Consider the following 12,293-nt stretch of genomic DNA (forward strand, 5'->3'; position numbering starts at 1 on the left):
CTACAGAGTAGCTCAACTGTGTTTTCACCCTTTCAGAGATTGTAGTGAAGCAGTGTTTCAAGTATTTCCTTGCTCTTTATTAGAGAGCCTGTTTCTTTAAGTATGAGCCAACTGGGAGAGCAATTTAACTGGTCTATTATTTCTCATATCTAGATATGACTAAAGACTAAAGTGATCACATTTGAAATTGAGATATTTTCTTTCTGACCATTTTAATTGATGAAAAACTGTAATCACAGTCATTATAACCATTTATGATAGTTATCAAGAAATGTTCGGTATTATACACTTATAATTATATGACCATATTACTTTTATTGCAGTTGGATCCAGATATAAATTATTAAATGAATTTGATATGCACATTTGCTATTCATTACTATAATTATTTTTAGATTTGACATTTGAGTTTAAGCCGGTTCTCCATTTTTGCAAATATCCCTTTGGACTATTTGAACATCTGCTTCATATAGTTTGTCCTCTCCCTCTGTATATTACAGTAGTATTTGTTTCCCTTTCCCTGCCTCCTGAAGCTGGAAACATCCTCACTGAACCTTTGTCTTCCTCTTTTGTAGGTTAGCCTTACCTGTATAGCAAATTCAGTGGGTGGGCTAGAAGGACTGTTAGAGATTGTCTAGTCAAATCGAAGCAAAGAGATAGTAAAAGAAATGTAATCAGTTTTTAAGGATGCAAATGAGATCTTATTTATTTGTATTTGACAATTTTTTATCCATAACTGAAATATAAAACAGAAATATCTGTTCCTTTTTGTTGGAAGAGATGTATGAAGTGTACAGTTTTTGTAAAACTATTAGTATTAATTGCTTTCTAGTTGTGTGTATGTACATGTATGTGTGTGTGGATTGGGGGTTCTTGTGGCATAGTGTGTTGTAAGAGTATGTGGTATGAAAAATAGGATCATTTTTAGTTTATTTCATATTGTTTGGTTCCTACAGAACATATTTGTTTTGGCAACATGCATTACCTGCAGCATCGTATTAGAATTTGGAATGCATTAATTAATAAGTTCTAGTTCTTTCATGTTTTACAATTTGGTCAGTTTTTTAGTAATAGTAGATGTGAAGTTTAAATTCCAGGGCAGAAAACTTGGAAAAGAGGCTATAATGTATAATCACCAACTCAAGTATTCGCAAATACAGTCATTGATTTGACATGTGTTCGCTAATATGACTTTCTCACTTGACAATATTATTTAATTTAGGATCTTAGAACTTGAAATGCATTGAAATAATTGTTAATTGGTATTTACTTTTTTTTACAGAGAGAAAAAAGGAAATGGATGGCTGAAAAAAGTACTAGTTATCTTTTAAAAGTTGTATTTGCTTTATATTTTCTAGGTTGCTGTAGTGAAATTAAAAAATGCAGATAAGGTATTTGCCATGAAAATATTGAATAAATGGGAAATGCTGAAAAGAGCTGAGGTAAGAGTTTTATGTAGTAGAATACTTAAATATTTTAGAAATGTTTTTATAGAGAACTATAAAATTATACAGAGCCAATAGATCATTAAATATTAAGTTAGTAACATTGTTTCTCTGGGGACTTTTTGAGGCATAAAATACGTATTCAATTCCCAGTTGTGATTTAATTATGATAAAAATTATAATTTATGTTGGTAATTTAATATTCGCTGGAAGCTATATGGAAATCCTTGTAATTGAGACTTATACAGCTATGTTAAAAGGATGTGTGCAAACCAATTTATTTTATAGAAATTAATTTTGTAATGGTTGATTTCCAGTTTCCTGTAAGTTGTTTATATTCTGTATTTATCTGTATTGTGCTACAAGCAAAAGTTAGCAGGTGTTTTGAATATATCTTCTTAGAATTCTGTTTATTGCTAATTATGCAGTCACTTTATGTTTTGTGTTATATTAGAGAAGTTTTAGTAAATCTAGTAGTGCAAGAATGATCAACATTTTTTATGCTGGTGCTAGATTTGAGGGAATGATAGGTTGGAGTAATGTTAAAAATATGACCTGGTCAGAAATGATGTCACACATAGATTTGAGGTGAGGTACTAGAGGTCCTCTCCTATGCTGTATTATAGTGAAGGACTGAATGGAATAGGCATTCTGGGGCCTCAGGGAAGCAGAACTTACAAGTGTGGAAGTATTTCAGTATTTTAACTGGTAAGCGGGTTGTACTGATGAATAGACTGAGTAATAGCCCTGGAGATTGGTAAAATGTAAAAGAGGATAATGAGAAATTAGCTCTTAGAAATCTTTCTTTATCTATCAGTACTTGTAGCAACTTAAAGATGAAGAGACATGAAGGAAGAAGCAAAAATTGTTCCTATGATGATAGATATGGTAGTACTACAAGTAAATACTTCATTATTCCTTTCTTTTGGGAAATGTGGAAAATATAGCAGAACATAAACAAGAGACTAATAATTAATTATGTTTTATCACCCAGAATTAATATCATTTGGCCAAATTTTTGCTTTCAGTCTTTTTAATATATGTGTCTACTAAAAAAGCAAACAAACAAAAACTCTCAGAAGGGAAAGACAAGTATATACTTTCTAAAACAAATAATAGAGGCTGGGCACGGTGGCTCTAGCATGTTTTTTGTTTTTTGTTTTTTTTTGAGTTGGAGTATCACTCTGTCGCCCAGACTGAAGTGCAGTGGCCGCTCCTGGCCACCGCAGCCTCACCTGCTGGGCTCCAGCGATTCTTCCACCTCAGCCTTCCAAGTAGCTAGAACTACAGGCGTGCGCTACTGCACTCAGCTGATTTTTTGATTTATTGTAGAGATGAGGTCTCACTGCCCAGGCGGGTCTTGAACCCGCGGGCTCAGGCAGTCCACTCCCCTCAGCCTCCCAAAGGCGTGGGATTACAGGCTGAGCCACCCAGCCCGGCGGCTCTAGCATGTAATCCCAGCACTTTAGGAGGTCGAGATGGGAGGATTGCTTGAGCCCAAGAATTCGAGACCAGCCTGGGCAACATTGTGGAACCTCGTCTCTACAAAAAAAATTTAAAAATTAGCCAGGCATGGTGGCATGCACCTGTAGTCCCAGCCATTTAGGATGCTGAGGTAGAAGGATCACCTGAGCCTAGGAGGTCATGGCTGGGAGACAGAGTAAAACCCTGACTCCAAACACGCACATACACACACAGACACACACACACACACACACACACACACACACACACACACACACACACACACACCCCGAAAAGCAAATAATAGCATATTTCAGATAAAGCTGAAAGTACTTTTTGACCACCACAACCCATGTTTGACCCCCTTTATCTTCCAGAGGTAATTACATATCATAACATCCTATTTTAAAAAGTATTTGGAAGCTTTTATGTCATTTGTCATGGGCATTCAACATCTTCAGTTTTTCTTTTGAATTTCCCTAAGACCGAATTGCCTTGCTGTCACTTGTTGGATTTACCATGAAGTAAACACCAAGGTTAAGTTTAGTGTGCAGGATATTTAAGGAAGTTCTTTTGAGATTGACACTTGTAAAAGGGAAGAGAGGGATATAGGGATTGTCAGGGAGAAGCTGCCCATCAGCCTCAGTTGATTCCACAGGGAGCCTGGAGCAGAAATAGCCCTACGGAGTTGTCCATTGGATCAGAATGGCTAGACCTTTATGCCTGTCTCTATCAGTCATTGGATATGGGCTGCCTCAGAAGGACATGGCATTGGACTGGTAGACTTTCTTCAGCTGAGCAAACCCTGAAGGGACCGATAGTATTCCCAGCAACTGGAAAAACAAAACTTATTATTACAAAATAGTAAATAATTATATTTTAACTATCAGAATTAATAGTCAGTTTAGTGTTTTAGAGTTAGAAATTTAAGAAAATTGAGTTAAAGTTTACTTATTTTTTAAAGTAAGTTTGATATACTAGGGAAGAATTGTGAAAAGGAAAAACAATTTTAATTTTACTATTGTTAATAGTTATTCTGGACTAACTTTCATTACTGACTAGAAGAAGGGGCAAGATTGAAAATAAAACAGGAATAGTTTAAAGTCAAATAGTATTTTGTTGAGTTAAAAAGTATTAATATATTCTGTTCCTGGGACAAGATGGAATACACTTCTCCCTGTTCTCCCATGAAGTACAGCTAAAAACTCTGGACATTATCTATAAAACAAACATAAGATTTTGAAAGGGAGAGAGAAGAAGATAACCAGCTAAGGATCTCCGGGACCCTAGAGTATAACACCTCTTTCAGATGTCAGGATTATGCTGCTGGAATCACCAGACAAGGACCATACAAAGAAAGTTAAAGATCTATATCCCTCATGAGTATAGATGAAAACATTAGAAAATCTTGTTGAGCAATATATGACAGTAATTATACACTATGACTAAGTAGGTGTTATGACTGGTTCAGTATTTGAAAGGTACTCTCCTCAGAGTATTTGAGAAATTTTTCATCTTTTAGGCAGTAATTCTTCATTGAAACTTTTATAGAAGAGTTCACTTTAAAATAGAATGGCAATGTATTTCTATATTTGAATAATCAGATCTTTTTAAAAAATATAAAACATTAAAAAAAAAAACCTCTCTGACCATGACTTATCCAACTTTGGAAAACTGGGCCTACCAGTAGTGCTTAATAAATTACACATGAGCAACAACATTTTTTATGTTTTAATTTATATATTGTTGATGCTTTAAAACAATGTTTTAGAGATTTGCCTCCAAGCTATTTGCCCTATTTCTGTTTCAAGGCATATGACAAATATATAATTAATGGGATATGGATTAGTTGAAGGTGCTAGGAAGTCTCTTTTTTTATACCTGGGCAGCCTAATAATTGTTAAATAGTTTCACAGTTTATATAGATTGATAGCTCTACATATTCATCACTTTTAGACTATACTGGTACATTAGTAATCCCTTAAATTAACTTCTCTCAATTCTGTATAATTTACTTCTTTCTTCAAATTTGTTCAGCTTGTACTGACTTCACTCACATAGGAGATGTCCTTACTGATTTTATAGGAAGACACAATTCTGTATAGTTTACAGATATGCTCTCTGTCTTGAGAGTTAAAACTTTCTTTTCTTTTCTTTTTTTTTTTTTTGAGTTGGGGGTCTTATGTTGCCCAAGCTGGAGTGCAGTGGTGTGATCACAGTTTACCACAGTCTCAACCACCTGGACTCAGGCTAACCTTCCACCTTAGCCATCTGAGCAGCTGAGACTACAGGCACATGCCACCATAATTGACTAATTTTTAATTATTTTATTCTTTTGTGGAAATGAAATCTCATTATGTTGCCCAGGCTGGTCTCCAAATCTTGGGTTCAAGCAATCCTTTCGCCTTTGCCTCCCAAAGTGCTGGGATTACAGGCGTGAGCTGCTGTGACTGGCCATTGAAAGTTAAACCTTTCTAAGGCTAGTTTTCTCATTTATCAAATGAAGATAATATAGTAAGCCCCCTACATATGAATGAGTTCTATTCCAAGAGCACGTTCATGAGTCCAGTTTGTTCGTAAGTCCAACAAAGTTAGCCTAGGTACCCAAATAACACAGTTGGCTACATAGCACTATACTGTAATAGGTTTATAAAGTTATTTCACACACAGTGCATAAAAAACAAACAAAAAACATTGTTACAATACCGTGCAAAGTACAGTAGTACAGTACAGGACAACAGCTGGTACACAGGGGCTGGCATCAAGTGAACAGACAAGAAGAGTTACTGACTGGAGGAGGCAGAAGAGATAGATGGGAAATAGTAGAGCTCAAGGATTGTTAGCAATAGGAGATGGAAGGCAAGCTGCAATTTCATTCAAGCCTGATGTTGATAGCACAGGTTGTGGTTCCTTGCTGGATTCAATTCTGTCTATACTCTTGAAAAACACACTTTTGCATCTTTGAAAGTTTACAACTTGAAGGTTTGTATGTAGTGGACTTATTATAATGGTTTCATAAGCAAGGTATGATTTAATGCCACATGGTCTTAATATTTTTTGCTGTTGTTATCCTTGTTCTGTTATCTTTTTAGTTTTTTAAAAAATTTTTATTTTTTGAGTTAGAGTCTCACTCTGTTGCCCAGGCTGGAGTGCAGCGGCATACTCACAGCCACCACAGCCTCGACCTGCTGGGCTCAGATGCTCCTTCTGCCTTAGCCTTCTAAGTGGCTGGAACTATAGGCACATAGTCCTGGCTAATATTTTGATTTATTGTAGAGACGCAGTCTTACCAAGTTGCCCAGGCTGGTTTCGAACCTCTGGACTTAGGCAGTCCTTTTGCCTTGGCCTCCCAAAGTGCTGGGATTACACAGACTTGAGCCACCACGCCCGGCCTTGTTATCTTTTTAAGGTTTTGAGTCAGGTTTTCACTCTGTCACCCAGGATGGATTGCAGTGGCACAATCATGACTCATTGCAGCCTTGACCTCCTGGGCTCAGGTGATCCTTTCACCTTAACCTCTTAAGTAGCTGGAACTACAGATGTATGCCACTACTCCTGGATAATTAAAAAATAATAATTTTGTAGAGAGACGGTCTCGCTAAGTTTCTAGGCTGGTCTCTAAAATCCTGGACTCCAGCAATCCTCCTGTCCTGGCAACCCAAAGTGCTGAGATTACAGTGTGAACCAGCACACTGGCCTTGTTTTGTTATTTTTATAATTGTTGTTGCTACTGTTAGTAGCAGCAATAGTAGTAATAGTAGTAATGAATTGAGGTAATTAGATTTAAACTATCACTACTTTCTGACCTGCCACCTATATTTTTTAAAAAAATACAAGCATTACAGAAAATAAAAAAATGAAAGAACAAAAGCTCCCTTTTCTCCCCCAAATACCCAGCCTTTCTGCCTAAAATAAATTATTAGAGTTTATTTATTCTTAGCAGAAAATTTTACTGTAATAGAATTACATTAAAAGACTAATTTTACTGACTTTTTTGCATTGCTTTTTTCACTTAATAATATTTATTGAGTTTTTCCATTTCCATAGTTGTAGATTTACCTCATTATTTTAAAATATTTCATTATACTGAATGGATATATTTTTATTAGGTTTTTTAACATTGATGAGTATTTAGGTTGTTTGCTCATTTTTAAAAAATTATTTTGAAACATGTAAAAATATTTATTCATGTATATTGGAGTGCTTCTGTAAGTTTATTCATAATGTGAATTTTTAGTGAGATAAAATCAAACTATCAGTGCATTCCATTATTTCACCAAATCTAACTACATGTGTTTAACGAAGAGAAATTTCAAAAAAAGAGAGAGAGAAACTAGTACATCAGACAGAACTAGTCATGCTACCCAAGAAGTATATATAATTAAAAAAATTTTTTAAATTATTAAATGCTGTTAATTAGAGATCTTGTTGTGGGATATCCTGAGGTCCACCAGTTTGTGTATAATGATGTTGGAATGTTTTTAAGGATAATTTTTACATTAAGGGATTTTCATGTTGTGCTGATTCTAGAATTTATCTACTCCTCAAATTGAACTGTTTTCTAGTGGAACTCAAGGGTTGGAGAGTGGGAGGATACTTTTAAACTTTGATAGCTATTGCTTCAGGAAAATTATCTTTTTTTTTTGAGTCAGAGTCTCACTCTGCTGCCCAGGCTGGAGTGCAATCACTCACTCTCATGGCTGCCGCAGACTCGACCTGCTAGACTCAAGCGGTCCTTCTACCTCAGCCTTCTAAGTAGCTGGAACCACAGGAGGGCGCCACCACACCTGGCTATATTTTTAAAAATTTACTGTAGAGACGAGGTCTTGCCAAGTTGCCCAGGCTGGTCTCAAACCCCTAGGCTCAGACAATCCTCTCACCTCCACCTCCCAAAGTGCTGGGATTACAGGTGTGAGCCACTGTGCCCAGCTAAAATTATCTTACATTTAAAAGTTGGACCACTGTATCTTTGCTCTCATAGTATGTAAATGTGTTTATTTTCTTGTATACGTGCCAATTGTGGATGTTATCAAGTGATTTCTCTTTTTAAAAGTATATTTAAAATATTTTTATTGACAACTATATTAAAAATGATATATCCCATGTTGGCCCATCAACCATATATTAAAATGGAGACTTCAAAGTAAAATTGATGCCATGCTATATAAGATCTAAAAATTTGGAATTCTTGCATTTTGCTATTTAAAATTTTACTTGTTTATTTTTTAAAAATAAAAAATTTTGTGTCCTCTCCCCTTAAATATTAGACTAAAGAAATATTCGGTTATTACTTGAAAGAATTTCTGTGTGATCATAACTTATGGATGTGAGAGAGGTCTTTATTCTCAGTAAATAAGAAGCCAAAGTGGATATAATCATCACTGTTTTTTCTTCCAAGCTGGTGGTACTTTGTTAATGTTGTTTTTAAAGTGGAGAAATCTTGTTTAGTTTTCTTAAAACAATTAATTCAGGTAGATGTTATTAGCCTTAAGCTATGTTGAACCCCAGAACAACTTTATGAACCCCCAGGGTATATGAGGGAGATCCAAAAAACCCGGAATTATCTTTTGGAGGGTAGGCCCCTTGTAGTGCAGGCTTCCCCTGCTAGGTAAATATTCTAACATGGAACCCATCAACATCAGTGTGCCAGCTAGCGTTTTTGTGAGAGGCTGCATTTGGCTTCAGTGTATTTTTTTTTTGGAGCTTGCTTCAGTGCATTTGCTTATTTAGTGATGGGTGATTTACAAGCACACCTGCCCACACCATGCTGAGTGGTCAACAGTTTTTGACCAAAATTGTCATGGCCCCTATGTCCTACTCTGTCTATTCACTTGATCTTGCCCAAGTGACTTCTTCCCCCGCCCCCCCCGCCCCCCCGTGAAGAAAGTCCTCAAAGGGAAACGTTTTGCCATTGTGGAAGAGGCAAAACAAAAAACAGCAGAAGCACTAAAAAGGCATAAAAAATGATGGTTCAAAAATTGTTTTGAGCAGTGAAAAAGCCTCTCAATAGGTGTATTGCATCAAATGAAGAGTACTTGAAGTTGACAAGTTTAAACATGTAAAGAATAAATACACAATTTGCTATAAGTAAATTCTGGTATTTGCATCATGGTTTGTTTAATCTTGATCTAGGCTGGGCTTCTCAACAGCGTCAGTCTTGACATTTGGGACCAGGTAATTTTTGGTTGTAGGGGCTGTCCTATATGCATTGTAGGTTGCTGAGCAGCATTCTTGGCCTCTAGGCACTAAATGCTAGTAGAACCCTTCCTTTCTCAATTGTGGCAAGCAGTTGAGGACATTGTGGCATTTTGAAGCAAGAAAACCACAGTCTGTGCTTTATATCTAGACTCAGTATTTGAGGCATAGTAGTTTAATAGCTAAATATTATGGATAAAAATCATGTGTCTGGGATTTGCTTTAAAATGTATGTGTGTGTGTGTACCTAATGGGAGGTAGTAAGTGAGAGAGAGTTGAACAATAAAATAGTTGTTGGAGTTGAGTGGTGGGTACATTGTGAGGAGGGCATTGTTATACTAGTCTCTCTACTCTTATATTTATTTGAAATTTTATATTATACATAGTTTATATATATATATATATTTTAATTTAATTTAATTTTTTTGAGTCAGAGTCTTACTCTGTTGCCTAGGCTGGAGTGCAGTGACACACTCACCCCCACCCCAGCATCGAACTGCCTTATATTTTTTATTACATTATTTATTTTTTGCTAAACAGTTTTTATCATAGATTAGAACTCAATGTTTACTATGTCCTGTTGACTAAAGTCTTTGGAGTTTTATTTAGTTTGAAGTTATGAATGAAATGAAATAATGTTTATTATATTCTAGCTAGAGTGTCTTTAAATTTTTAGATAGCTGTCATAGTAGTATGAAGCCAGGGGAAAGTAGTCTCCTAGACTCTTGACAGCCTTCACAACCTCTGTAAAATATTAGCAGTAACCCTAACTGCAGGTCAGTTAAATTATGAAATAGGATTTAGTAGTAACTATGTCAAGTGATTTTATTTTCTCCTTAAGAACCAAAGCATATGTTGTAGATTTTAATAATCAAATCAAAGGAAAACTGCCTATTTAATGTAAGTTTTATTTATTTTAATGTTGAATATGTTACTATTTAATGCATGACTTTGGAAATTCTATTTGGTCAAATAATGCTTGTGGTTATACATACATGGAAAATGTTACGGTTAATTGCATAACAGTGTTGATTGTTTTGTGGATCATGGTTATTTAATTTACTTTATTGGAAATAATAATTAAGCACCCTCTATATATAGAATACTGTGTTATATTTTCAATGTGTATGGAATATAGTGTAGCTGTTATGAAAAAATTAGGTAAATTTCTATGTGCTGATATGGAAAGATGTTCAAATATATTGCTACTTGAAAAAAGTCAACTTATAGAGCCCTATACTTTCATTCGTGTAAAGAAAAAAAAGGGAGGTGACATACTGCGTGACTAGATATAGTATGTATGTGTGTATGTTTTTATATACAGAGACATTTTTTGAGAGGATACTGAACAGTTAGTGATGGTAACCTCTGGACAAAACAATTGGCCAGTAAAACTATAGGAGTAAGTCTCAGGGAGACTTTTGCTTTCTACTTTATTTTTCAGTTCTTTTTGAAGTCTTTGGCATAGTGTTGTTATTTTTGTTTTGTTTTAAATTAAAAATATAAAAATAACATTATAGAATTATAATGTAGTTTATAATTTTAAAAAATTTTAATTATATATTTCTGAAGTTCTCCAGGATGTACTTTTATAATTGTGGAAATATATTCTCAGAATAAATTAAAACTTTAGACAATTTTATAATTGTGGAAATGTATTCTCAGAATAAATTAAAACTTTAAGTAATCAATATGAAAAAACAGTTCATGAGAAAATGGTCATAGGAAATGAGCAATTCATAGATAAAATTCAGGTATCTGAAAAACATATATAAAGCTACTCATCTGTACCTGTAATTAAGAATATGTTAGTTAAAAGAATAATGAGATACTATTTTACACTCATTACATTGACAAGCACTTAAAAGTCTAATAATGCCATATACAGTTAAGGATGTGGGGAAAAGCAGAACTTTCACATACTGGGGTAGGGGTGGTAATTGGTATAAAACTTAGGGAAGCAAATTGATTATCTCTGATAAAGTTGAAATTTGCTTATATCTAGCATTTCTGCTTCTAAGTGTGTGCAGTAGAGAAACTCACATTTGTACAGATATATGTATTCAACATTGTAGTAATACAAAATTGGAAATAACCTATGTTTCCATGATTAGGGGTTTTTATAAATACATTGCGGTGCATTCAAACAATGGAATGCTTTAGCAGTTAAAAAGAAAATAGTCATTGAGTAAAAAGTAACCAAGTTGCAAAAATACTGTTCATGTACATTTTCAAAACAGAATTCTCTTGTTTTTGGACATATATGTGTGTGATCAAAACATATGATTGCTAGCCTATACACTGACTTCAGATTATTGATTACATTAGGGGAGAATGGGATAGAAATAAGAATGCTACAGTGGTATCTTATTTCTTTAAAAAAAAGGTCAGAAGTAAATACAGCAAAATGTAGACATTTATATTATCTGGATAATGGATTGGTCCATGGTTGTTAGCTAAATTCTGTGTATTTTTCTAATTGTCTTGAACCATAACAGTATTTTATTTTTTTAAACTCACCACTATACTAACAAGGAATATAACAGTACTTTTTTTTAATATATGAGGGTGATCCAAAAAAAACCTGGAGTTGTCTTTTGGAGGGTGGGCCCCTAGTAGTATAGGCTTTCCCTGCCTAGTAAGTGTTCTAGGAAACGATCAGTCTCAATCTACCAACTAGCATTGTTGTAAGAGGCTGCATTCTACTTCACTGAGTTTTTTTTTGGGGGGGGGGGGGACTTCTTTCAATGTGTTTGCTCATTTCATGTTGGTGAATTACAAGCATACTTGCCCACACCACGCTGTGTTCAGCAGTTTTTGACCACAAAACAGCAAGACCCTTGTGTCCCACCCTCCCGTTTCATCTGATCTCATCCGAGTGACTTTTTTTTTATTTCCCTGGATGAAAAAAGCAATCAAAGGGAAACGTTTTGCTGATGTGGAAGAGGTGAAACAAACAAAAAAATGGCAGAAACACTAAAAGGCATCAAAATCAACAAAGTTCAAAAACTGTTTTGAACAGTAGGAAAGCATCTCTATAGATGTATTGCATCGAGCAGAAGTACTTTGAAGGTGACTGAAGTTTAAACATGTAAGAAAAAGTACATAATTTTTTCTAAATAAATTCCAGTTCTTTTTGGGTCCTCCCTTGTAAAATATTTTTTTTAAATGTACTATTCAGTTGCCCAG

At 34.8% G+C, this 12,293-nt stretch overlaps 1 protein-coding gene across 6 annotated transcripts in view; it reads left to right on the plus strand.

The window, feature by feature from the left end:
• The window catches only part of CDC42BPA (CDC42 binding protein kinase alpha), a 338,092-nt gene that overhangs the window by 108,811 nt on the left and 216,988 nt on the right, over positions 1-12,293 (plus strand). For all 6 annotated transcript variants that reach the window (XM_021718207.1, XM_008069336.2, XM_008069337.2 and 3 more), the window contains exon 3: positions 1,359-1,442. In XM_021718207.1, coding sequence (XP_021573882.1) covers positions 1,359-1,442 — 84 coding nt within the window. The remainder of the gene's footprint in view (positions 1-1,358; positions 1,443-12,293) is intronic.

The sequence above is a fragment of the Carlito syrichta genome, unplaced genomic scaffold (genome assembly GCF_000164805.1).
Source record: "Carlito syrichta isolate Samal-C Ts95f unplaced genomic scaffold, Tarsius_syrichta-2.0.1 Scaffold311939, whole genome shotgun sequence".
In the NCBI taxonomy this organism is placed as follows: Eukaryota; Metazoa; Chordata; class Mammalia; order Primates; family Tarsiidae; genus Carlito; species Carlito syrichta.